The 27,738-nt window shown below is 47.5% G+C and overlaps 1 protein-coding gene across 1 annotated transcript in view; it reads left to right on the top strand.

Annotated features, from left to right (window-relative positions):
* The window catches only part of LOC149341997 (arylsulfatase B-like), a 28,223-nt gene extending 18,348 nt beyond the window's left edge, over positions 1 to 9,875 (top strand). Inside the window, exons 6-10 of the mRNA XM_089542066.1 lie at positions 93 to 218; positions 1,569 to 1,695; positions 3,985 to 4,278; positions 6,896 to 7,329; positions 9,699 to 9,875. Coding sequence (XP_089398192.1) covers positions 93 to 218; positions 1,569 to 1,695; positions 3,985 to 4,278; positions 6,896 to 7,329; positions 9,699 to 9,833 — 1,116 coding nt within the window. The 3' untranslated portion in view covers positions 9,834 to 9,875. The remainder of the gene's footprint in view (positions 1 to 92; positions 219 to 1,568; positions 1,696 to 3,984; positions 4,279 to 6,895; positions 7,330 to 9,698) is intronic.
* Positions 9,876 to 27,738: the final 17,863 nt, after the last annotated feature.

Below are 27,738 nucleotides of genomic sequence, written 5' to 3'. Positions count from 1 at the left end.
AGGTCTCTTGCACTCTGTACGACTGTCGCTTTTATTTTATGGATGCTGGTCATGAGTGTCATTTTCAGTTTTTATGTCTTTCCTGTTTACAGGGAAACCACACAGGCATCGACTTCTGGTTAAACCACGAGCCACTGCAGTTAGACAACAAAACTTACTCTACCGTGCTATACTCGAGAAGGGCACAGGACATCATCAACAACCGACAAAAGTCAAAGGTATATAATGTGACTTGGTCATTCACTACCACATAAATTCACTGTATACTCTACCGTGCTGTACTCGAGAAGGGTATAGCTCATCAACAAACGACAGAAGTCAAATGTATGTAACGCGACTTGGTCATTCACTGCGATATAAATTCGCTGTATAATCGGGCCACACTCTTAAGAGCTGGAACATCCAAGAGCCGTGAATACAAGTTTCATTTCATGAGCTTTGCGATAGACCAGCGCTCGTTTATTTTTTAACACAAACCGTGTTTTATGCCCGGGTCTGTAAGATTTTTCTGCATGACACGCATGTCCTGGACATACGTGAAAAAACGTAGAACGTTGCATTGACGACAGGAAGAGAGCCCACTCATCCAGCTTTCGACGGATGAGGCGGGCGCGCTGCCGACAGTGCCAGCAGCTCCAGGTGATTAGGCAGCCAACGGGAAAAGTCCCATTATTGCTCTACACACGCTACAATATTTTACAGCAAGGTAGGGCGCACATGCTCTTGCTCTCCCTACCTTGCTGCTCTCCCCAAAGCATCTAAGTTATGAGGAAAAGCCGCAACTGCAGCTTGTAGGAGCCTTTCTTGGTGCCGTGGTTGGAGAGGTTTATCTATCGATCCGCTCACTTTAGGCGGCTGAACTCGCTTTATTCTGAAAAAAATCTTATTGTAGTGAATGAGACAGCTTCTTACCAGTCGAGTGGCCGCACGGAGACGTATCTTAACAAATTGTCAAGGTGCAAACTGCAGAAGTAAGTGACGCTGCCTTTTCTAAAAGAAGAGAAGACTTGTCATCGAAAATGTGCGCTCTGTCGGGAAAGTAATTCCACAGAGCATGAGAACTCTGAGCAAACCGAGGCTTTCGCAGCGGTAGAGCCTCAAATGATCCGCAGATGTTGGCTTCTCCGCAATGTATTCATGCTTTGTAGCCACATGATTGTGAGCGGCGCATGGGAAACAAGCGTAGAACTCTATAAATGTAATGCAAGGTAAAATGATGTTGTTGCAGGCTCTAGTTGTAGGCTCTAGTTGCAGGAACGCGAGCATTCAATCTTTCGGGCAGTGACACCACTTGCGGTTCGGCATTTCGGCATATGCTCGAAAGATGGCACTACTATTCCATTTCTTGGAATGCTCATAAACGAAATTTGCAGGGGCCGAGCATGACCACGAATTGTTCGGTTTCGTCCTGTGCTGCTCGCACACGCACGCACGCACGCACGCACGCACGCACGCACGCACGCACGCACGCACGCACGCACGCACGCACGCACGCACGCACGCACGCACGCACATTAGTCCACATTTGCAATTTACTAATCTTATAATCTCTTTTCCATCTCCTGCAGCCGCTCTTTCTTGTGGTGAGCTACCAGACAGCACACACTACGGGAGGTCTCGAACAGCTACAGGCACCGCAGGAGAACGTCGACAAGTTTCCCTACATTGGAGAGAAAAACAGAACGCTTTTTGCCGGTGAGAATGCACCTACACAATTATCGGTGCCACGGAATTTAGAGGTCGTGCATTTGGCGGATAAGCGCACGACTAAACTTTCAGTGTATATCTTATCGTCAAGAGCAGAAGTAATAAATAAATGTACAGGGGAAAAGGCGTTGCTCATTCTAGCGCAGCTCATAGATGGTGGTAGCCGCACTCGAGCCTTGGGGCCTCGGTCACAAGGCATTTTTTTCTTAGCTTTTCATGGCAAGTGAAAGCGCGCTCGGTTATACCGTCTCCGCTTTTGGTGCGTGGTCGTAACCCACGTGGCCAGCTGAGCAGGTGGCGTCAGCATGCGCTACAGATCGCAGCCGAGCCGTCACCCTCGCGAAAACGCCCTCTCCTGTGGAGCGTATTCAGGCTCTAAAGACGCAGGAGAGACCAATCCAGCGCCATTTCTGGAAGAATCGCAGTGCTAGCGCCTATCCCGCCGGATCAATTGCAATTATCGCCTGTGAGTTTCTTTTTTTATGCTGGATATCGCTATGATGAAAAGTTTCGGACTATTGCGGAATCGTTCGCCCTGATGTTAGGCGTCAGGTTCTTCCTGATGTTCGGCTTCAAGTACGGACGATGTTCTCCTTAATTTGTTAAAAATAGGAGCTGAAAGTTCGCCATGCTTAAAACGTCGCTGTGATTGATTTCTGGCCATTATTACGGCTGCTCCGCATTGTAAACGCGTGTCAGTCATGCATCGATCATTCAAAGATTTCTTGCATTCGTGCCTGATATCATTCACGTTTCGTTTTTCTTTGTATCAGTTGCGTTAATGAGATCTCTACTTGAGATCGAATATGATTAGATTTCTTTTTGGATAAAGAATATTTTTTTTATCTCCCATCGTGCTGAGGGAAGTGTTGAAAAGTACGGAAAGTGTGATTGTTGCTGACCGCTGCTTTCAGGGCTGTTTTTTCCGTTTAGTCCTTGAATAATTAGTAGGCACATGCGTAGTACTGGACTGTTCCCAATACGTTTTTGCCGGTCATGAAGCATTACAAGGAAGCTTGATAGAGGGGCAGAAACTGCCGCTAGGGGTGCAGTGGCGGGGTAGGAACAGCGAAGCAGCGTCGGCAAAGGATGGCTACGGCGAAAGCTACTGTTAAGATTATTCGCTTAAATGTGTCTCTAAATATCGATCGTATCGTTATCTGGATTGCTTCAGTTCTGGTATTAGATATGCGGATCTAAATATGGGCTAGTCTTTCACTAGTCAGCATGAGATAATAATTGCAATAAGATAATGTACAATGAGCACTGACGTTGAAAAACTGCCTTGAGCACTTCTGTTTCGTCCTTTGTACGCACTGAACTTTGCCCGCTTGATTAGATGCAGCAAGGCAGTCGAGGTGCTGAGTGGAAGTTTTGAATACAACCAGAATGCACATCAGGTATGTTCCACAGCAAAATGCAGCGCATCTTAGCAGTTTTTATCACTTCATTCGTTGTCAGCATCTCGATCTATGGAGAGCTCGGTCGCTACTTTCAAAGGCTTTAGATAGGAATGACGCCCTTTTTAATGTGCATCCTCAAACAATTTATTTCACGAAGGACGAATTAGTCAACAGGGAGATGGGAAACATTCAAAAGTGCCCTCCTGTTTTAGCCAAATATGAACAAAGGATACTGACCGGTGCTTTTGTGGATGAAGACCAGTTCGTATCTTACTTGGCATAATTCAGAAATTTAGAACCGTGTTTCGTTCACTATTAAGAATATCTCACCGCTTGTTTTATTATGCCTTTCTCTTTGAAAATTGATAAATTGTGTTTGAGGAAAGGAAATGACGCAGTAACTTTCTCACATATCTCGGTGGACACCCGAACCGCGCTGTATAAGAGGACTACAGGAGGGCGTGAAAGAAGAAAGGAAGAAAGATGTGCCGCATTGGAGGTCTCTCGAATAAATTCGACCATCTGGGGATTTTTAACGTGCACTGACATCGCACAGCACACGGGCGCCTCTTGCTTTTCGCCTCCATCGAAACGCGGCCGTCGCGGTCGGGTTCGAACACGGGTACTCCAGCACCGCTTTATTGATTCCCTTCTAATCTGTTTCATTTTAGCCCTGGAGTTCTTTCGCTCATTTTGCTACTCTAAGTTGAGTAACATTCAGACACTTAAACACGCTGGCGCAGATATCTAATCTTTGCCGTCCTGTCTCGCTGTGTCTCCTGTACTTCGTCCGTTATACCCAGTGCCACGGGCCGGGACCCTCTTTCTCTAAAAAAATTTCTTAGTCCCAACATAATTTTTGTCCCCTCTACAGGCATGATAGACGCAATGGACCAGTCGGTGGGCCAAGTGTTCCAGGCCCTAGGCGACGCCGGCATGCTGGAAAACACCGTCATTGTGTTCAGCAGCGACAATGGCGGTGCGCTGTGGGGCAATCACAACTCCCGCGGCGTCAACTGGCCTCTGCGAGGAGCGAAAGGCACCCTGTGGGAGGGAGGCACCAAGGCGGCCGCCTTCATCTGGAGTCCCCTGCTTTCTTGGAGGTGCAGGGTGTCCGAACAACTCATGCACATTACGGACTGGCTGCCCACTTTCTACTCGATCGCTGGTTGGTTGGCTATTTTTAGCACTGCGTGTACATATAAGATGGAGAGCTCAGTTAAGGGAAGCTACTTCTCAACGTAACCGGCGAAAGAATACACATTTCTTTAACAGCGACAGCTGCAGCGGCGTCGTTCGCCGAAATCATGGCTTGGTGCCCACACACCACACCGATTACTACAAGGACGAGCACCGGCGCTACCCGGCCCCTTGTAAGGGACTGGATCGCGCTGACGAGCGCCTGCTCATCGAAATTCTCACTAACACTGTACTGTGCCCGGCTGTGCTTAAGCATTTCAGCACATCCTTTGATGACATTTCGGAGGGGAGGTGGCTGACACCTTCCACATGGTTTGGGCGTGTCACTCCCCCCCCAACTCCTCCAGAGAGTAACAAGTGAAGGCGGGCTAGTTGGTGGTTGACGATGGAGTGCATATTGCAACCGCTCAAAACGACGCAGGACGGAGAGAGGAAAGCACAGGACAAGACGTCCTGTGCTCTTCGTCCTACGTCGTTTTGCGCGGTTGCAATATGCACTCCATCCTCCCTACCTCAGTCACCTTTCTCTAATTATTTCATCATTGATAAATGTTCTTCACCACCACCACCGCAGCACATCCTATCACTGGGTATTGCACCCGACTACTGCCACACTGTCAAAAGCGTGCGATGGTCTCCTATCCACTTCCTACCCCCACACTCCGTTCTCGCCACACCCCATCACTGTTTACTGCACTGGGATTCTCCAGCACTCAGAAGGGCGTGCTGTCGTGCTAGTTGGCCTTGCATAGTATAAAGAAATTAGCTCAAAAATAGACCTGGGCATCCCCCTAGGGTGGGATAAAAATATAACACTTTTTTTTTTTATAGCACGAGGACAGGACATGAACAGATATCGCGCCGCCTTTTCAGGCGGCTGTTCGAAACAGGGTACGTACCCGAAGGGCACAAAAATAAAGACAAAGAGAAGGGAGGAGACACATATGACAATTAACAAGCGTTACCTACGCTACCAGAAGTCATCCCTTTCTTGAAGCAGAAGGCGTACTGTCGTGCTTGGCGTGTTGCGGTGACGATGGGCCGCACTAAGTGGTCCAACAGAGAAGGTTGAGCGGGTAACGCACGAAAGGAAGGGCCCATTGTACTTGAAATACATTTCAGTTCTGCCCGGCAGCATGTCCTTCTGTTATTTGTTTGTTTGTTATACGAACGTTGCTGGCGTTGCTGAGTATACGATGTCTGTTAGAAAAGTATCCGACTTTATTTTTTTTTTGCGAACACCTTATGGATATGAAACAAGCGCGCTTGCATCACGTGACCTTGAACCTTCGTGCGCATGCACGAATTTTTTCCCGCCTGCCGATAGCGTCAGTCGCTGGGACGCAGCATTTGAGTGAGGCAGTGCGTAGTGCTCTCGTCGGTTTTTTATTGCAAGGAAAATGGCGGAGTGACAGGAGCAGCGCTACTGCATCAAATTATGCCATAAACTGGGCGACAGCCAAGTGGAAACCATTCGGAATATTCAGACGGCTTTCGATGACGATGCTATGAGCAGCACAAAGATTAATCAGTGGTACTATTGATTTAAAGACGGCCGCACATCGGTGGAGAGCGAGCCACGCTCCAATCGGCCATCAACATGCCGAAATCACCAGGTCATTGCCGAAGTGAACGCTGTGGTGATGCGGGACCGTCGCGTGACTATCCGAGAAATTGAGGAAGAGGTGGACATGAGCAATTTTTCCGCACATTCCATTATCACCGAAGATTTGGCCATTAAGAGAGTTGCGGCGAAATTCGTGCCGAAGCTGCTCACGGTGGAGCAAAAGCAGCTTCGTATTGAAGTCTCACAGGACATGCTGGATTCTGCAAACAGTGACCCCGACTTCATCAACATCATAATAACTGGTGACGAGTCTTGGGTGTACAGGTACGACCCGGAAACCAGATCCCAGGCGTCACAGTGGAAGCATTCCACGTCACCAAGACTTCAGAAGGCCCGCCAAGTGCGCAGCAATGTGAAAGTGATGCTGACTGCTTTCTTTGATACCCTCTGTGTGGCAGACCACGAGTACGCACTCCACTGGGTCAAACAATGACCAAACAGTGCTACAGAGATGTCCTTTGTTGCCTACGTGATGCTGTGCGGCGCAAGAACCCGGAGTTGAGGTCAACAGGAAAGTGGCGCATCCATCACGACAATGCTCCTGCACATGCCTCGCACTTGATTTCAGACTTTTTTGGCGAAAAACCAGACTCCTGTAGTTCAACAGACTCCTTACTCTCCTGATATGGCCCCTGCGATTTCTGGCTGGTTCCCAAAATCAAAAGACCATTGAAAGGAGCGCGATTTCAGACAAGGAAGAACATTATGGCTGCAACGACAGCTGAGCTAAACTCCATTCCGAAAGGGGCCTTTTCGGAATTCTTCCCCAAATGGCAGCAATGCTGGGAGAAGTGTGTGGAGTCCCAAGTAGACTACTTTGAAGGTGACTAGGTTTGGAACGCTCCAGTTATGCAAGTATTTTTTCTACGGCCAAAGGTCGGATACTTTTCTAACAGACCTCGTATTCGCTGGTATTTCACCAATAGTAGCCTAACTGGTTTACAACGTGTTCTTTCAGGAGGAAACTCAGCGAAACTGAAGGCGCTGGACGGACACGACATGTGGAAGCCGTTGTCCAGGGGACGGCGGTCACCTCGCACCGAGATGCTTTACAACTATGACAACGTATACGCGAAATCCTCGGCGCTTCGAAATTCGCGCTACAAGTTGGTTCTAGACGGCACCCGTGTATTCGACCAACGCTACCCTGCGCCGGGTGGCAGTCGCCAGGTCGACGACCTTGACAAACTGATGGTCCAGTCCACTGCAGCCGGCGTCCTCAGGAAACTGTACAGGAGGAACGTGCGGTTTTCTAAGGGATGGAGGCGAAAAGCCGAGCTCACGTGCGGCAAAAGGGTGAAAGAGAACTTTCCTTCAAACGCCTCTGTCTACCTCTTCGATGTCGTCCAGGACCCCTGTGAGCTAAATAATCTGGCCGACTCTCATCGGAACGTGAGTGCTCATTATTGGTCAGTCGATTAGCAACGCCTGTTTGTCCATGACTGCAGTGTTGAAGTGACATTGAGACGAAAATTTAGCGGCTTTTGCGAAATACAACCACTCAGCTGAAAACGAAAGGTAGAGACTGAGAGAGAGAGGGAGAGAGAGAAACAGAAGGAAGGAAAGGCAGGGAGGTTTACCACGTGATGCCCAGCAGGCTTCCCTACACGTGAGGAGGGGAACAAAAGGAAAAAAGCCCAAGGGTGGCGAGGCGTGTTTGTTTCCGGGAGGATGGACAGTGGTGAAGGAGTGATGTGTCCAAATCATTGATTACGAAGGAAACCTTATCTGTCTTATAGCAGCCATGTTAATTGGCCCGTGCAGCTTCCTTGGGAACGAGGTAGGGACGTACAGCCGTGAGCAATATGAAAGAGAACGAAGTTTTAGCTTTAATTTATTGATTACTTCAGACTTTGTATGACAAGCTCAGTTTTTTTCTTTTTTTCTAACTAGATTTAATATTGTCGTATTATATTCAAAACTCATTCATAAATTTTGAGGATAAATAATCAGAATATTCATAATTTGATGTACAGAAATGAAGAGGCGCAGAATCGTTTGCAGCGACAGCTGTTGAGGGCAAGATTCCTGGTTTTGAGGGCGCCGACGTGGGCGTTGTCGGCGTAACACCGCGCCACGCTGATTGGTCATTGTGAAGTAACGTCACGCATGACATCACTGTAACGCGCAATTGCAACGCGCCAGTTTGCGATAGTGTAACCCTGTGTCACACTTACATCTCAGCATGCAATGACGTCACTTCAACCCGCCATGGTGACGTGCCACAATGAGCTTTCAAGACCCACTGACGTAATGAGTGACAGCTTAGTGACGTCATGCGCACTCTACCAGGAAAGAACAGAAAGAATAAATAAATGTACTGCATTAACCTCCACAAACAGCTGTCGCAGAATCACGCGTTGCAAAGTGGTGACCATCCGGGGAGTTTTTTTATGGTTGTTTTTTTAAAATTCTCGCGTCTATTTTATGCACTTTCACATTGTCGAGACTGGTGTTTGAGAACTATTGTCACAGGTTTTCTTCGATTGCCGCAGGCTAACTGTTATAATTGTGAACAGCTTCTTCATTGATCGAGATCCACTCATCATGTGTGTGGTTGTTCCTAGTTACTGTAGGAAACAGGAAACAACCATTCGGGGTCCGGCTAGGATTTTACAGTGGTCGAGTGATAAGTTCAGCCTTTACGAACTTTCAGGACCTGAATGACGAGGTCGGCTGTGTGCGCGAGCGCATAACCCCGAGAGCAGATTTAGTACGCTTGCTGTAATGTAGCGCAGAGCAGTGACATTGCCCTTTTCCTTCAGAGGAACATTTGAGACATGACTGCTTTGACAAAGAAATCTACCACCGTCTTTTTGATGGCACTTCGGGGCGTGTTCTTTTTTTGCTAATGGATCACAATCGGAAAAAAAATTCATGCAGACGACTGACACTTATTACCGGGTACTAAATAGTAAATTAAGGTCTCACCACTTATAACACTGTAAGAAAGACTTGGTCGGATCGGAAGTTCTTCGTGCCTTCCGGCACTAATGTGCTTTTGCTCATGCCAAAGCTTGATGCACCCATCGGGCTGTAACTGCCCGCCCTCGAAAATATTCATGCCGGGTTTTCAGCGGTGTCGCCGATCCAACCTTACGATTTTCCCACAGCGGCACTCCCCTCTCTTGTCTTGGGACCAAGTTCCGGCTCTCGTAATTTGCAAAAAAAAAAAAAAAAAAACACCAGAAATTGTCGTGCGGTGATTAGGAAGGTCTTCAAAAGCCCGCTGCGAACGTTTCAAATCGATACAATCGCTCAAATCATCGCCCAGCTCCACTGCAGAGTTCGAAGACATCCCAGGAGGACGACATCAAACGTAGTACTGCCAGGTACAGAGAAACGTCGGCCAAACGAACCTTGCATGGGTGAACCAAAAAGGGGGACTCTCAAGAGACCTTTTCTTCAAGCGAGTTAGTGAACCGTAACGTAAACTGACCTGAAATTTTTAGGGTATTAAGCACCTGACGCTAGTTCAACCGGAAGTCAGGACTGAAGGCTATACGCATGAGGAAAAAAAGGAGTTATTTCAGGGTCATAAACTTCAATCTCCTGTCCGCTAGGGGAGCAGCGCATTACACCATACAATCATAAGAAAAAGAAATAATAGATGTACGGAATGAACGTCACTAAATTTTTGAATGAACTTTAATTACCTACTTAACTGAAGCAGTTGTGATTGCTGACGAGCTTGATATTGCCGCATGTGCATGAGTAATGGTTGAAACTTAGCTGTGGTTTCCATCTACCTAATATGACAGGTTTTGGCGTCGTTGAAGAAGCGCCTTGACTTCTACCAAGCAGCTGCTGTGCCCCAGAGGAATAAACCTGTTGACCCTGCAGGCTTTCCCGAGAACAACAACGGAATATGGGCGCCCTGGTTACCATCAGCGTAGAGGAGACAGAAAGTTAAGCGATAGGTCAATTAAAAAAATGCATGATAGCCCCATCGTTTTGTTGTCTGCATTAAATTACTACGCATTTATGACGTAACAACTTATGTCTTTAGTGCGTAAAGTTTGTCGCCTGTAAATGGTTTACCGACTGTGAATTAAAGGCCTTTTGTGTGCGTGCCGGGAAGGTGATGACTGAGCTCCGACCGGAGCTCGCTCTGTTGGCTGCATCCGTCGGAAGAAAGCTGGAACTTGAGGTAATAATTTGTGATGGTTTTATTGCGAAAGCAATACTACTTGCACTTTCACGCCTTTGCCGTGCCGCGGCGGTGACCACCATTGACCTTCATTTGACCTTGATTGCATTATATTGGATTAGATTAGATTGGATTGGACTGGATTAGATTAGATTACATTAGATTAGATTACATTGGATTGGATGGGATTGGATTGGTTTGGATTGGATTGTATAACCGATGCATCACCACAAGTCTAACCACAAGCACCACCACCAGCTACACTACCAGCTGTACCATGGAGTAGGTACGGATATTGCTTTCGCAATTACCAGGCTTAACCAAGCTAAGCCACAGCGATTTTTTTCGTCAAGATTTGCAGAGGTTGCGCGCCTGCTTTTTTATGTGAAGCAACTCCAGACACACAACTTTGTGCAATGCGCAATGACATAATTCTATCCGTGGTATGGCGTCCTTAAAAACGCTGGCACGGGGTACCATTAAGGATTGATGTTTCCTAGAGAGCGGATAAGTTTAATGGTCACACATTTTTCAGTGCGGTTCCACGAGGAGATTTGTTCTCCAATCGCGCCCATCTTTCCTGGACATTCAGCAACTAGCGCCATCTGTTGGCCACCAACACCGCGTAACTGGATGTTGGTAGTTTAACGCGACAGCGTTGAAGGTCCTGTTCGGCGGAAAACCCGATGTCGGCGCCGCCGTGATTGGAGAATCCTGATTGGTCGAGAGAGTAGTGGCGTAGAAAAGCAGTTTCGCGGAAAAGAAGAAAAATTGGTCCAATGGAATTACAGATCTCACGCGTCTGTAATTCCAGAATTCCAGAATTCCACTAGGGCCCGGAACTTTAGGCATTTGCCTAAACATTCCTTAAATGCCTTAATGGGGGATATTAGCAGTTGCCTGCCTTTTTGTCATTTTTTAGGAAATATTACATATTTAACCGCACTTGTTGCCTATAAATGCCTAAATCGGGCATTTTGGTCCTCGGTGCCATATTTCAATTTTGAGACATCTGCCTAACTATGCTTAAAACTGTGCGCCGATGAGAGCACAAAAGGCGCTGATCTCGCCAAACGTTTTCCTCGAATAGTAACTGGCGCAAGCAAAGTGGCTTTATAACCACCCTAAGTAACCCGACCCCCGATCCGGCGCCTTCCAGCCGGGGACTGTCGCCTCCACGCGCGCAAGACTCGCACACTAGCGCGCTCACTGCTCGCTCGTCGCTAGGTCGACTCTCGGCCGCCTACCCCTCGGCAGAGAATGGCCACTTCTTTGCCTGCCGCTTCCAGTACACGTGACACTGACTCTCACAACCTTTGCTTTGTCAGCGCTCAACATTTCATTTCGTATTTACATGCCGAAAGAAAAGGCATCGATAGGCTCTCGTTGCAGGCAGTAGATTTCGCAGTTTGGAGATGTTTTTTTTACTAATAGAACTGTGCTTCTCAGCAAAGCGTGTGACTCTTCAGTATCAATTGAGAAGCGGTGCCATCTAGCGCAACACGTCGCTACCACCAATCATCTTGCAAACCTGAAGCAAACGAAATAGGGAACATCGCAGCTCCTACTGGCACAGGCTTTCACCGGTAGTTCGACAGCAAATGAATCGTCATTTGCTGTCAAGCATTTTTGACGGCAGATGTCCCATTGTGGATACTAACCAACAGTGATCTTGGGAGCTTTCTGGAAAAGTACGCCAAGCAGCATGTTCCAGATGTTTCAACGCTTTGTTAGAGAGTCGTGAAAAAGTGCTAAGAGGGTACTCTCTCCAAACTCAGAGATAATCCCATTTGGGAGTTAGCCGACGAAACCGCGGACGCTAGCGGACGGCATGTGGTCAAGTTCATCGTCGGGACATTGAGCCCAGAGAAAACTGGATGAGCAATCCTGCGCAACACAGATGTTCTTGAAAAGGTGAGCCTTTCGACGATAGCGCGTTTTTTTCACTTCATCTCTGTAGCTTCTATGCCAGGAAATGTTCAGTATGAGAAGGTACTTTTGTTCGTCACGGATGGGGCATCCTACATGTGCGTGGCAGTAAAGGGACTGAGGCTTTTACACAACAAGATGGTTCACCCGTCCTGCGTTGTTCATGCAATACATCGTGTCGCCGAATGTGTGCGGCTCTCTTTTCCCTAAGTGGACGCGTTAGTATCTAGCACAAAACAGGTGTTTCTTGAATCTCCGTCAAGAATTGCTGTTGTCCTCTGCCATTCCTCTGACATTCCTCTGCCGCCAAAGCCTGTTTTGACTCTATGGGGAGCATGGATAACGGAGCAGTATATTAGGCATGACACTTTGAAGTGGTCAAATATGTCTTCGAGGAAATTAACAATGACGCTGCGTGTGTGATCAAAGCAAGAGTTGTGTTCGAAGAGGCGAGCTTGGAAAGAGACCATAAATACATCAGTGCAAACTTCTCAACATTGAAGGAAAGAATAACAAAGTTGGAAAAGACTGGGCTCTCAATGGATGAATCGCTGAAGGCAGTCGAAGAGGTACAAGCAGCACTTCGGGGGCTGCAAGAAAAGGGCGCTACTGCTTCTACGAAGAGGCAACAATTGGTAGGGAAAAAAATTAATTCTAGAAACAGTTTCTCAAATCAGAGACCTTCTACGCGGAGACGATACGACCACATCTCCTATGACCTCATGTTTTAAGTTCGCGCCACTAACTTCATGTGACGTCGAAAGAAGCTTTTCAAAGTACAAAGCAGTGCTTAGCGAAAACAGAAGGAGCTTCAAGATCGAAATCCTGTGAATGTGCTTTATTGTGTCTGCTTTAATTAAGGACTTCGTACGCTCTATGATTTACTGAAAAATCTTGCACTAATAAATAAAGAGTACTATTCAAAGTGCCTATTTTCGCTATCTTTTCAATATCAATATCTTTTCAAGTGCCTATTTTCAATATCTTTTAGAGCCTAGATGCCTGGCTTCTTTAGTGCCTAAATTTCCGGGCCCTAGATACCACAGATCCAAGGGCAGCCAGAAAAAATAACAAAAACGAAAACACGTAGAATGAATATGCGGTGACTGTCATCATGTCGGTGAATTCCGCTCGCTTATGGTACGCGAGAAAAAGGAAAAGTTAAATGTGTCAGTTCTGGCAAAGTACGGGGTAAGCGAACCGGAATGATGATGATGTGGGAAGGGTGTAGCCAAAAATGATAGGTAGAGTGAAGGATCAAGCGCCAATTAGTTATTTATGATCAAGTAAAGAAATTCTCGTCTAATATTTTTTCTTCTTGCCTCAAGAGGTTGGATATAGTTAGATTTCATTAGCTCAGACAGAAATCAAACGGTGAACATTTAGAATAAATAAACGTTACGGCTTTTCGTTGGATTCTTTCAAGTTTCTAATATTGATTTTAGTACAAGGATCCCACACCACGCATGCATATTCGAGCTTAGGCCTGATTTGTGAGTTATACGCGAGTTGTTTAACCTGAGCGGGGGCTTTGGAAAGTTTATTTCGTAAAAAAAAAAAAAAAACTGTTTACGAAAGGCGGACGAGTAGATATTTTCCAAATGTGAATTCCAGGACAGATTGTTAGTTAATGTTACACCTATGTATTTAAAGCTGGAGACTTCATGTAATAGTGTTTGTCCAAGGTGACACCAGTGACAAAAAAAAATATATATTTTTTACATGTCACACGTAGGAAGTTTGTTTTTTCTTCGTTTAGGGCCATGCCCAATTTCGCACACTATACAAGGATGTTAGTTAGAGAGATATTTAGGTCAATCTGCTGATTAGAACATGTGATGTCCTGGTACAGAAAGCAATCACCCGCAAACAAACAAATCTTTACGCCAGGAACAGTTGTGTAGACCACCACCACCACGCCGCCACCTTAATTATCATCATCATCATCAAAATCGTCGTCATCAGCCTGACTACGTCCACTGCAGGGCAAAGGCCTCTGCCATGCCTCCCCAATTAACCCTGTCCTCACAGAAGATTGCGGCCAAGTACTACACCAGGTTGGCCATATCGTGTTCTGGTGAGGGTCACTGCTTACGGTTAGTTAAATAGCCTGAAATTCAGGCAAGTAATATCTCAGGAGGGCCAATTGATTTAAGCTCTAGAACTAATTTATCATGAGGGACTTTGTCAAAACTTGCTGAAATCTAAGAATATTAGAGAGTGACTTAAATGGAAGGTGCATTCGAATTTTTCGGTATGTAGATGACTTCCTGGTTCTAGTTAGGTCTTTGGGTACTGAATGTGTGCCTGAGGTACTTGATGTTTTTTCGCGGCATGGGCCCGGACTGAGGTTTACGCATGAGATCCCTCAGAGGAACATCTTGCAGTTCTTAGATCTGAGTTTGTCCGTCTTGTCGAACCATGTATGCTGGCGTTACGCTGCCAGGAGTGAAAAACCTCTTGTAAACTACGCGTCTTGCCATTCCAAGCTTGTGAAATTCGGAATTGTAAAAGGATGTATTGGTATGGTCGTCAAAAAATCTTGTATGCATCAAATGTTTAGTAGTCTTGCAGTCCAAACCCAGAGATGTAGGGAGGCTGGGTATCCTTATTCCGTACTTGTGGCTGGTGCAAAGAAGATTCTTAAAGCGCTGAAATGTTCGGGACAACGCAAAGAAAATGCTGAAGGGGAAAAAAAAATGTTGTCATGCCTTATGTGCACGCATTGTGGCATCGTTTTACGAGGGTAGGGGCCAAGTTTGGCGTGAAGGCAGTTTTTTCTGCTCCTAATAAGCTTGGTAAGTTAGGCGCAGCAGTTCAGAGAAAACAGGAAGGTGCCAAACGGAAGACTGTCTGCAATGTGAACCATGTGAACAAGTTCTTTAATTGCAAGATGGGGGCTGTTTACCAAATTGTTTTATCATATTGTCGTACTTACATAGACCATACAGGCCATTGCATTAATATTAGACTTATGGAGCATGCCGATTCATTGCAGAAATAAGACACGAACCTGGCAAGTCACTGCAGTTTGTGTAAATGCGTACCATTCTTTGACGACACAGAATTGTTATTTTTTCATAGTGACGAGACTACGAGAGAAGTCGCCGAAACATTCCACATCACCAGAAAATCAAACGGTTGCGTCAGCAAACCTTCTTTAGCTTTGTCAGCGAAAGCAATGACATTGCTGCACAAAGGGTAGCTGGAGGCAGGTACAACACGTACGACTGCTGTGGCTTGTCGCAGTTTTTATCTCAACTTTTGTGTATGACTGTGCGCACGTGTCCCCATTTTTTGTATGTTTATATTGACATTTTCCTTCAAATAAATTCACTTGTAAATTCAGCGTTGTGTTTGTCTCCTCCTCTTTCTGGTCCTGTTGTCTAGCGCTGTTTGAATTTTCTTGTCACGAAAGGGGAGCTTATCGAGGCGCACCGACAGACACAATACATACGTCTCGTGAGAACCACCACCGGGAGACACATCCTACACACCCTCGGCATCCGCCTACCAGCCACGGATCCCACAAAGCTCCAGGTTCTCCACCATATTCACCGCGAACTATACTTATCAAATCTCTCCCCAAAAACATGCACCCCACCTACCACGAACCCCGACGCAGAGCTCGCGCTCGGGCGCTCCACAAACACTATGGCACGGAACCGTTTGACGTTTGGGTGGATGCCGCATGCACAGGTGAGGACGCGGTTATAGCCATCACAAACCCCTCCCTCCAACCGATTGCCACCCTTCACATATCCCCCGCTGCCACTTCCGAGGAGGCCGAAGAGGCCGCCATTGCCCTGGCCATCACACGCACGGAGGCTCGATATATACTGTCTGATTCTAAAACTGCCATACTAAATTTTGCTCGCGGGAGAGTTCACGTCCCTACATTTCGCATAGTGAAATCCCTCGCCGCGCACCCGCCCCGCCATATGGAGCTGATATGGGTGCCCGCCCACTCCGGGAATCCCGGAAACGAGGCCGCCAACGGTTTAGCCCGAGGTTCTCTCAACCGGGAACCGGCGGCCTCCGATCTGGGCTTCTCGCGGGAGGGCATGCACTCATTCAGTGAAAGGACGCAGGCCTGCAAAGCCGAGCGTCGGCTCTACCCCCCACCAAATCCCTCCCTCGACAATTACCATCAGACACTTTGGAGGCGACTCCAAACACGCACCTTACCCTCCCCTTATATACGCTCGCGCTATCACCAGGTCCACACAAACCCCTCCTGTACCCTCTGCCACCACCCCAAAGCCCCTCTCGACCACATCCCTTTCCTCTGCCCGGCGGATCCTCCACCGCAGGGCCTGGAGCACCTTACCACTTGGGAGGCTTGGGAGACCCTACTGCGCTCCGAGGACCCGGCCAAGCAAGCCATCGCCGCAGGCCGGGCTGCCAGCGTCATGAGCGTCCGGTACATGAACGTTTGAGGGCAGTGGGGCCGTGCGGGGTCCCAAGGTGTTCCAAATAAAGTTTTCATCATCATCATCCCACCCTGGCAGGTGGAAGTTAACGCTTGATCGCGAGATGCCCACCAAAAGAACGCTGCGGCCTACTGCTGCAGTGCCGCGTGTCTGCCACAACGTTATCAGCGCTAACGCATGCAGCTCACATCTCTCTCTCTCACCATCCCACGTACCTCAAAGCGCTATTCATGCGTCCACTGACCCAGGGAGGCAGCTATGCACCGAAAACGCTGTCAACGCCAACGCCAATGAACGCCGACGGCCTGTGGCTTCAATGGCACGTTTCTGGCACAACGTTGTCAATGCCAACGCATGCAGCGCATATCTGTCGCTACTGCCACGTAGCTTAAAGCGCGACTAAGGTGTCCACTGTCCCAAGGGGCCAGTTATGCGCCTTTGCTTGCGAAGCTGCCGCTCTTCATCGCTTTCGTAGCATAAAGCGCGACTCTCAGCTCGCGGCGTGGTCACCGGCCACAGCGAAACGGCGAGAATACGGCCAAAGTAGCTCTCGTTACAATAAATGCGAACCACTTAACATTTAAAATTCCTGCGGTGATTTTGAGTGTTCAGCGCCACGTGACGCGAGATGGCAGCCATGAAAACTAGTCCATGCTTCCGGGCTTCAAAAACGGTTCAGCTGGCGATGACAGCACCGTTCCTTTTTGCAGCTGTGAGATAAGGGCATGAAAAAGCAGCAATGCAGGCTAGAGATATAAAAGTTAAGCAATTTTGAATGCTCGAAAACCCTCCCCCCGCCCCCCCTCTTTGTTTCTAGTTATTTTTCCCCACAAAAATACGAGATTAAAAAAGTTTGGTTTATGGTTTGGTTTATGGGGTTTAACGTCCCAAAGCGACTGAGGCTATGAGAGACGCCGTAGTGAAGGGCTCCGGAAATTTCGACCACCTGGGGTTCTTTAACGTGCACTGACATCGCACAGTACACGGGCCTCTAGAATTTCTCCTCCAAAGAAATTCCAGCCGCCGCGGCCGGGATCGAACCCGCGTCTTTTGGGACAGCAGCCGAGCACCATAGCCACTGAGCCACCGCGGCGGCCTGAGATTAAAAAAGTATATATAGAACGCACACCATTAAGCACATTTACCGAATTTTCCAGACTATAGTCCGCAGGAGCAAATCTTTGTGCTTTAACTAAACAGTTCTTGCTTATATATTCCGCACCCGGTGTATAACTCGTAAGGACGAATTTTCGCTGGAAATAGGATTTTTGGATTGTCAGCAAGCAGTACACAATAGGAAATAAGTAATTTAATTGTCAAACAGTTTAATTCGGGCCCTTTCATAGACCATACAGAAGTCAGGCCTAAAACCCGCCAATATCACTATACCTGGTGCTGTCGGAATAAAACAAGTGAAGCATGTTAGATTCGACAAGCTTGGCCAGTGTTGTCATCGCCGTAAGGATCCGACACCTCTGTTGCAGCAGTTTCTATAGTCCTTCTTTCGTGAAGCCGTTGATGAATTTCCGGGATACATTTTTCAGCGGTCCTAGTACGAGGCATTACTTCTCCGCGCCTGTCGTTAATCATTGAGGTTTTGCAGTTGTGCTCCCAAATCCAAGCCCTGATCGAAAAGCAGCCACCACGAGCACTATTCGCCTGTATATCGAAGCTGGTTGCATATGGCGGCTGATCTTGTTATGTGATTTAGCGGGGTAGAATGTCGCAGGCGCAGTAGGGCCACGCATTTTTTTTTTATTTCGACAGCCACGCTAGGATTCATCTTCTTTGCCAAACAATCTTAAAAAGTAATCTCGTATACTCCACACCCAAAGATAGTTCGCACAACGCGAAGTTTCTGCTCTTAAGCATCTCTAGTCCATGGACTATAGCCCGGAAAATATTGTACTTTGTAACTCAGAATTAAGAAAGAGTTATATTTTCAAACCATAACAAAGATGCTGCGAAGCATTATCAGGAAAAGATGGTGGCATATTGCATTCAATACAATCGATGCAAAGCTTTGCATGAGTGTTGTTTGCTACTTGCGTATAGGAAAATACTTGCTTATTCGCCTTTTCCCACTTGGAGATTCGAGTGCATGTACTCAATATTTTGCTCGCACTCTCCCGCAAGCGGAGTGGCCGACATGCGACTGACATCAGCGGTTGGTTGCTACAAGGACCTTGCCGCCATGTGGACAACTCAGAATGCTTGGCACAATCCCAAATAGCTCTTTGAGATGAACTTTTACAATGCGTACGGAGGTGATGCTGTGCTGATAGTTCGGTATGGAAATTTTACCGGTTCTTTCTTCCCATCTTCTGGGCCGTGAAGAAAAAAAGTTTATCTCCGCAATTTTCATAAGTTTTTTTCGGACATTCGCATCTCTAATACAGGATCGAGGACGACCGATGTTCAGGGAATGACCTATGTCCTACATAGAAGGGTGCACGAGTACACAAAAGGAATAACCTGCGAGCAGTGACACTTGTACAGCAGGCAGGGCGTAGGGCGCGTGGCCGGGCGAAATGAAGTGGAACTTGCGAGTAAAAAGTGCGTTAGTGGTGCGGCGGCGAGGTAAAGAGGTTAGTGAGGCGGCCTCATTTCAGTGAAGGCACGTTGACATCGCTTGATTATAACGAGCGAATGAAGCTACCGGCATTAATCCGTACACGGATGCTGGATCGTTTAAGGGCATATCTAGCTGCCTGTAAGTTTTTTCGTGGTACCCTTCGAGGCCCATAAAGAGCGTTAGAGAGAAGGCTAGATTACGCAGGAAATAAAGAAGGAAAAATTTGCTACAAGAACAGCAAAACTCATTCACAGGGTCACATTTGTAAGAATTACGACCCATGACTGGATTACGAGACTGCTGTCATAGCAAATTGAGTAGCTGAGTGTGGAGAGAAGGAACAATTAAAAGAACAATAAAATATGCCGTGAACTTTCAAAAGGTACGAAAAAAATTACAAGTTGAACTGCTTCAGCAATCATGCCATGTCGTGTCAGGTTCGAGACGGCTGTATCGGAGATACGTTTAAAATCACGGAATGTGCGCGACAGAAATTAGTTTTGAAATATACTGGCCTTCCATGTCGATTATCTTATTTAACGACGGTGTAGCAACCGCAGCGACATATAAGGAGGACGTCCTGTATATTAATAAGTGCTTTTCGTCTCAATGATCATTTCATCATCACAAGCATCAGCCTGACTACGCCCACTGCAGGGAAAAGACCTCTCCCATGTCTACCCATTTAACCCAATAGCAATGGCGGGATCGTGTCCCCCTGCCTGAAACCCTTCCTGATTGGAATTTTATTGCTGACTTTAAGGAGGACTATGGTAGCTGTGCAGTCGTTATAGATATCTTCCAATATTTGCACATGACACTCTTCTACACCCTGATTCCGCAATGCCTGCATGACAGCTGAGGTTTCCACCGAGTCAACTGCTTTCTCATAATCAATGAAGGCTATAATAGGGGTCGTTTATTTTCTGCGCATTTCTCTATCACCTGATCAATAGTGTGATAACGTGTCTGTGTGTCGGTGGTTCAGTGGTAGAATGATAATCTGAGGAGCAGCAAATTAGATTTTGCGGCCGAGGGGCTTATACCGCGATGTCGCATCTAAATATAATCCGGCGCAGCGATTAGGCATAGATTCAGCTGATGCCGTGAAATGAGCGAGGCAATGCCGAGTGATTGATCGAACTAATCGGTGTGCTTCCCTGCCGGAGAGATCGAACGCCCGCATCGTGTGCGGGAAGTGCCGAGTACAAATTCTGGTGCAGGTCGTAGCCAGCAGTAAAAAAAAGAAATGTACCGATGGAACTGAATTGAGGCTTATGGTGCTGCCTGATCTTGGCAAACGGCTCCGAGGATCAATGGTGTCATGCTATTGAAGATACAATTACTCTAGAAAATATAACACAGCAAAATGCGCTTCCTCGCCAGAACAAAGTTGGTCACCTTGGTGCAGTATTTGGTCACCGACATCGTCAGCATTACTAATATAAAATCTGTGGAAGAAGTATCTTTTTTTTTTTTGCAAAACACGTAACATGGTTATTGATAGCGATGATAAATTCATCCGTTTAGTGAGCACAAATACCGCATTTACTTGAGCGTATTGCGTTTTTTTTTAAACCGAAAATGGAAGTGAAAAGTCATCCTCGATGTTCGTCGTGCTACCAACCAGCATGCCTTGCCATATCCTTGCAAACCTTGCCAACCTTGGCAATCGTATGTCTTGCGAACCAGTATGCCATATTCAAGGTTGACATGTTTTAATTCTGTCTGCGATAAGTCGACCTATGTACTGATGTCGGATACGGAAAGAACATGACCCTGCTGCGGACTATATAGGGGAGAGGACGGTCTAGAAGCGGGTGTAAGCTGGGAAACTGGGATGGCAGAGAGAGATATATATATAAATGGAAAAGTAGGGAGGTTACCTAGGTGAAAGGAATGGCAGAATGGCGCAATGGGCATCTATGGTTCTTGCAAACGATGCAATGTGACCTGGTGATATCATCATCATCATCATCATCATAATCATCATAATCATCAGCCTGACTGCGTCCGTTGCTGGGCAAAGGCCTTTCCCATGTCTCTCCAATGAACCCTGTCCTTCGCCAGTTGCGGCACCGTATCCCCGCAAACTTCTTAATCTCATCCGCCAACCTAACTTACTGCCGCCCCCTGCTACGCTTGCCTCCTCTGGTGATATGAAGGCTGGCAAGATGGTGAGAAGAAATGGCGAAAGGAAATCCGAGAGAGGTGTCGTATAATTGCTCTCAAGGCATCAACTGTAATGTGAAGTGACTGGATGCCCCTGGGACGTTAGTACGGTTGCTGCCTTAGGGGTGCATTTTGGCAATCCTAGGCACGTCCAGATAGCTTGAACTTGAACGCTTTGCAACCTTCGTATGTTCGTTTTCCTAATGTTTTCAAGTAAAGGGAGTCTGTGCCGCAGGAATCCCATGAATAATGCGCTGTTCTGGATCATCGACTGCACTGATGCTTCCCGTTGTTTTCCACCCCGCAGAGAAAACGTGAACAATCGCTGTCAGTCTCTTTTTCGTGCACGAGGTATGGGCTCCACAATAGGTTTCGATCAATGATTACTGAAAGAAAGTGATGACTTCTTTCGTTGGGCATTGCTGTGCCGTCCACGTATACATACGATGTAATGAGACAAGATCGATCATGCGTGTAAAGGCGACGACGGAACACTTTCCAGCGGATATCTCCAGACCTTGCAGGCGGAGTTAGGACGTAAGAGTTCTTTCCGTCTTTTGAAGACTTGCTGCTCGAACTTGTGATCCTGTAACTCCTGAGATACAGATGTCGCCAAATTGAGAGTTGTGCTGAGTGGTAGTAGGTTGACAAGGCGGGCAAGTGCAAGTCCGAAAAGCGTTGAGCTCATCAAACGGCTCCGTGGGACTCCACGTGAAGTGCAATCAAAAGACGTTGGTCCGTACTCGGCCTGGACAAAGAGTGACCTATTAGAGAATATCCAGCAGAACACGTGCCCACCAGGTTTGGCGGCTTTCAGAGTGTCTAAAATGGAAGAGCTACGTTGTCGTATGCGCCTTTAACATCCAGGAGCAACGCCGCTGTCAAGCGCTTCAAATATTTTTGGTGTCGAACGGATGACACCAGGTAAACCGCACTGCCAGTAGACGACATTCTGCGTCAAAACCTGGACATTACAGCTGGTCATATTACGTAACACAACAGGTAGCACTAAATACGTATAAGCACCATCCTTACCACGACTTTGCCGACGCATCTAGTTAGTGCAGCGCACGGTGTGATGTGAGCCCAAGTGGTGATTTGCCAGGTTATAGGAGCGGAACTAGACGACTGGACTTCCCCTCATTGGGAACTGTACTCGCCCATTACGAATTGTCGAAATGGCTCAACAGTGCACGTCGAGCCTCTTGTTCAATGTTTGCAAGCGCAGAATATATTACACCACTGGGCCCCGGCGATGATGGCCGTCTGCAACTAGCCACCGTGGCGTCTAGCTCCCTTATGGAGAACAGGAAAACCTATTAGCGAATCTCTAGCCGACCAGATTGCTGATTTGGCATTACAGGCATATCTGAGGAACCAAAGAACGCCCATTTTGGCAGGTCATGATATGTTCGCGCTTTCTTTGTGTAACCCATTCGAAGCGCGATCCCTTGTATCTGGAGGGCACCGAAAGAGAGTGGTTGAATAATCCAAGCTTGTGAATCAAGAGCTATAAGAAAAGCACTCGTCCCCCCCACCCTCCCCCCGAAATTAGGTTAGCGGATCTAGCCACAAATTTATGGAATCAACGTAACGTTGCTCTCTGATGCCAGTGAGAAGCTTCCGTAGGTTATGGACACATTACGGAAAAATTTGAGTCAGGCCAAGTGATGCAGCTGCGTGCTAAATGGAAAGTGGTGACAGTATATAGGCGAGCGTGGCAGTAGCGCACGGTTTAAAAGGGGTAAAGGAGGTCGACGAAATCTCATTGTCGCTGCAAATAACGACGCAGAAAAACGAGCCAGCTGCCTATTGTGAGTAAGCTTCGCACTTCCAGAGTCCTTACTGGAGCTCTGTCCCCCGTGAAATGGTTAGCTGGATCGTACTGAGATGCGGAAATAACTCTTAGTAACGAAACCCCATTTCAAACGATTGCTTACCAGCGGTCTTCTTCTGGAGGATGTGTTATTGAAGGTTCTACTTATCGTGTCAGAAGATAAAAGGGTTACATGAGATGTTAGGTTGCTATTAAAACGGGTCGCGCACAGCTGCCTATCAAGCACATGGCTTATTTAAAACGTGATCGCTTTCCAAAGGCGAACTGAATACAACACAAATACGCCATTTTAACGTATCCCAACAACATTGCCGGAAGTGCGACAAACCAGGATAGTTTTGGGGTCACCCGCTGTGCGGTCAACGTGTGGGCGGGATGAGGGGCCTTCAAAGCACTGCGGCGTTTAGGCTGCGTGAGGTACTATCGCGCTCAATATGAGTTGCAACGCGCGGTCATCGACCGGGGCTCGTTCCGTGGTGTGCCTCCTCCAAACAGTCGCTCGGAGTACGTGGCAGAATGCATTCGCAACGTAGAACAGCGTTTCGCGGCTGCGCGCATTTCGTCCTAATCACTTTTGCGTACAAAGCCTTTGACAATACGCTTTACTTTACTCAGGGATATTTTTTAAACGTAAAGACTGAGGCAGCGCATATTGTACAGCGGTGCTTCAAGACCCCAGCGGAGCACTAATTGCATACGAGAGGCACAAACTGTAGACTAAGCAGACTGATCAGAAGACGGTATCTGTGGTGTTGTCAGCGTCAATTGAGAGGATGTACATGGTACTAAATGAACTTGATTGTCCCGTTTGTGTTTAGACTGTCTCGCGTAAATCGCGCTGCTGCTCGCCAAGCCCGACGCGAATCAAACTGCGGGAGTAGATGTAGCGGAACCTTGATCGATTGCAGCTCGGCTTTCGTTAGGATGGACGTTGTCCGAGTGCGGTGATTTATGGGCAGCGTGCCATGTTTTCTGGCACGCTAGTTATGAAATTGCATCGACAGGGAAAGTTTTTGTTTTTTCAAATCCGGTGGAGAATTGTGCAGCACCGTGATTCGAACCTCAGCCCTCTTGCACACGATGCGGATGCTCTACCTCTACGCTATCGCTGCATCTATATACTAGTTCTATATACTAGTCCGATATAGTCTATGTAGTTCTACAGTCTACACTCCTATATAGTCTGCATTGTTGTGCGGTCTATAGTTTTGTGTAGTCTATATAGTTGTATATTCTACAGTTCTAAAGCTCATAATCGGTAGCCCACAGGATATGTTCCATTTTTAAATTACTTATGCAGAGGAAAGGTGCACGGCAGTGTTCTTAGTCTCTTACGGCTTGCCGCCAACTGACAGCGGTGACTGTTCAGTAACCACGAGCTAAGAATTTTCCGCTGGCTAGCTAGAGCAGCGTCGCTGGTCTGTGCGCATGAAGTGCGGTTTTCGCCTCTTCTCTTCGAGGAGGGAGTGCTTAGCGAGGATTATTATATAGCATGATTTTTTTTTCTACCGTTTACAGATAGTTATTTTCAAACAGAGATACGTCGGTGCGGCCTGTGCAGGTGGATTGTGTAACAACGCGGGCATTAAATCGTGACAGAGCTGAAGAATTAGACGTTTAGTTAAATAAAACTAAGTAATCAACTTTCTTATTACTGACTTTAGGGCGCAACTTTATATTGCGAAATTGAAGGCTGTAAATATCAAAGGCGAGTCCAGTTTTAAAATTTCTTTATCGGCAATGTGGCTTGAAAAAATGAGCTCGAAAATTACGTGTTTCAAGCTCATTCAGCTGACTTTCCCGCGTTGCATATTTATAGTACGGTGTCGCTGCCCGCAGTATCGTCGCCGAAATCCTGTTAACTGCTTCTTCGTGTTAAAATGCCCGAACGGCATTTGTTTGGTTTGGTTTATCGGGGTTTAACGTCCCAAAGCGACTCAGGCTACGAGAGACGCCGTAGTGAAGGGCACCGGATAATTCGATCCCCCGGGGTTCTTTAACGTTCACTGGCATCGCATAGTACAGGGGCCTCTAGAATTTCGCCTTCATCGAAATTCGACCGCCGCGGCCGAAAGGCATTTGTATTTACTGCATTATAAATGCGAGCGATACCATTTTCAAAATGCGACAGGAGCACAGGAAAAGTTCCAGATTTACATAGGGTTCTGGAGTCAGGTAGCGTAGGAGAATGAATGGACAGGGAATGTACTTATGTGAACGAACCGAAGAAAGCGTAGTTGGTGATGGTTTGGTTTGGTTTATGGGGTTTAACGTCCCAAAGCTACTAAGGCTATGAGAGACGCCGTAGTGGAGGGCTCCGGAAATTTCGACCACCTGGGGTTCTTTTACGTGCACTGACATCGCACAGTACACGGGTCTCTAGAATTTCTCCTCCAAAGAAATTCAGCCGCCGTGGCCGGGATCGAACCCGCGTCTTTCGGGTCAGTAGCCGAGCACCATAACCACTGAGCCACCGCGGTGGCGGTGAGAGATTTGTCAGGAACAGGATGGGTACAGTGAGATTCACTAACGCTGTCAGAGTGATGATTTAAGTATTTCGTGTCTGTAATGGAGAGTAGCATCCCACATTTGAGGACATAGCCAGGATCCTCATTTCCCGGGATCTCAGCGTGACCAGGAATCCAGCTCGATGTGATTGTGTGGGGAAGAAGCCAAAATGTGGAGAAACTCTAATGAGCTTGTGCCGCCGCGGTGGCTCAGTGGTTATGGTGCTCGGCTGCTGACCCGAAAGACGCGGGTTCGATCCCGGCCGCGGCGGCCGAATTTTGATGGAGGCGAAATTCTAGAGGCCCGTGTACTGTGCGATGTCAGTGCACGTTAAAGAACCCCAGGTGGTCGAAATTTCCGGAGCCCTCCACTACGGCGTCTCTCATAGCCTTAGTCGCTTTGGGACGTTAAACTCCATAAATCAACCAATCTAATGAGCTTGTGAAATCTCTCAAGGCGCAGTGTGCTGTACGCGAACTGCCGCGTGAAAACGTTCAGCGGGCTGAGTGAGCGAGTTTCGGCGAAGATGGCACGCCGCCGCCAGAACTTCGTTGCGCTTACGCCTACGCACCACGTGGTGGTTCATACATGCTTAAATCTGACGCATCGTTACAAAGAAGAGAATATACAACGAAAAATTTGGTCTTTGTACAATTTAGGGATTCTAATGAGGTAAGCTCTATGGAGAAATGAAAGCCAAATGGTACAGGTATGCCAGTATCTATCGAATTTTATCCGAGAACGGTGGGTAGGGTTGGGTTGCAGAACGGTCAGGTTCATCGTTTACAGACTCTTCCTCCATGGTCATACTGTCAGCTCACAGACAATCGCCCCTCTGCTTCGACGCCGATATCAGCCGCCCATCTTCCTTCAGGGTGCATAATATACATCGATGCATCACACACAGCAGTGCAGGGAGTTACTGCAGTTTACAGTCCCTCCCATCCTCATCTCAACTACCGCGCTACATATAGCGCAAATACTTGCTCCCCCCTTGCCTTGGAGCTTCAGGCGATACACAATGCCATTGCTTCCTTTCCACTCGTACCTACTTTCAATATTGTACACATTTACACCGACTCCCTTGCCGCCCTTAAGCAGCTTAAGGCTGTCCGGCGCACATTCCAAGTTACACAATCCATTCACCAACTTTAAGGGCCGCCGCGGTGGCTCAGCGGTTACGGTGCTCGGCTGCTGACCCAAAAGACGCGGGTTCGATCCCGGCCGCGGCGGCTAGAATTTCTTTGGGGGAGAAATTCTAGAGGTCCGTGTACTGTGCGATGTCAGTGCACGTTAAAGAACCCCAGGTGGTCGAAATTTCCGGAGCCCTCCACTACGGCGTCTCTCATAGCCTTAGTCGCTTTGGGACGTTAAACCCCATAAACCAACCAACCAACCATTCACCAACTTTGCACAAAATACCCCTGTCCTGTGCGTATACATTGGATTCGCGGGCATGCCCAGGATCCGCATAATATTCATGTGGATGCAATGACACACCTTGACACATCCGATATCCCGCCACCTTCCCCTCTTCCCTCAGATCCGTTCCTGTCCCATGTTTCCGAGAAACACTCTTTGCGTCAGCGAACACGCGCTCTAATTCCTCCGTGTTCGTACCCTCTCCCCCGGAGTCTCACTCGGGAGGAGGAGGTATCTGTGCGCCGGATTCGGGCAGGAGCGGCTCTGACTCCTTCTGTGCGTCATCGGTGGCGTGACAAACGTTACGAAGTGACATACAAGTGTCCCCATTGTGGTGCTGCGCCCGACCAGTGTGATGAAAAACACTTGCTGTGGACTTGCCCGGCTACAGCTTCCGTGAGACGACGTTTCCTAAGAAAGGTTGGCCTGCGATGGGACGTTGCAGGCGACTATAGCAAGTGGACTCAAGATAATCGCTTTATCGCGAACTTTTGTCGCTTTTTAAGCGAGGCTTGTTTGCACTCCTTTTGATAACTTTCTTTCCTTTTTCATTATGCCTAATGGCAAACAGCTTGAATAAAAAAAAAAACGGTCAGGTTTTTAATCGACCAGAAAGGCATACACCAGCGCGAGCTTGAGCCACGAAATACGCCACTCGCGCCGCTAGTCACGCGAGCGTGCAGCCAGGCTGCGTCCCGCTCTAGCCACTGGATGTTGATACGGCCTGTAGCAGGTAGGAAGAAAGTGTCATGCTTCCACTGTCAAGCTGTGGCAG

The sequence above is a fragment of the Amblyomma mixtum genome, chromosome 5, assembly GCF_055824585.1.
Source record: "Amblyomma mixtum isolate Tamu chromosome 5, ASM5582458v1, whole genome shotgun sequence".
Taxonomy (NCBI): domain Eukaryota; kingdom Metazoa; phylum Arthropoda; class Arachnida; order Ixodida; family Ixodidae; genus Amblyomma; species Amblyomma mixtum.
The sequence above is the reverse complement of the archived record's forward strand: the minus strand, read 5'-3'. Positions and strand labels throughout refer to the sequence as shown.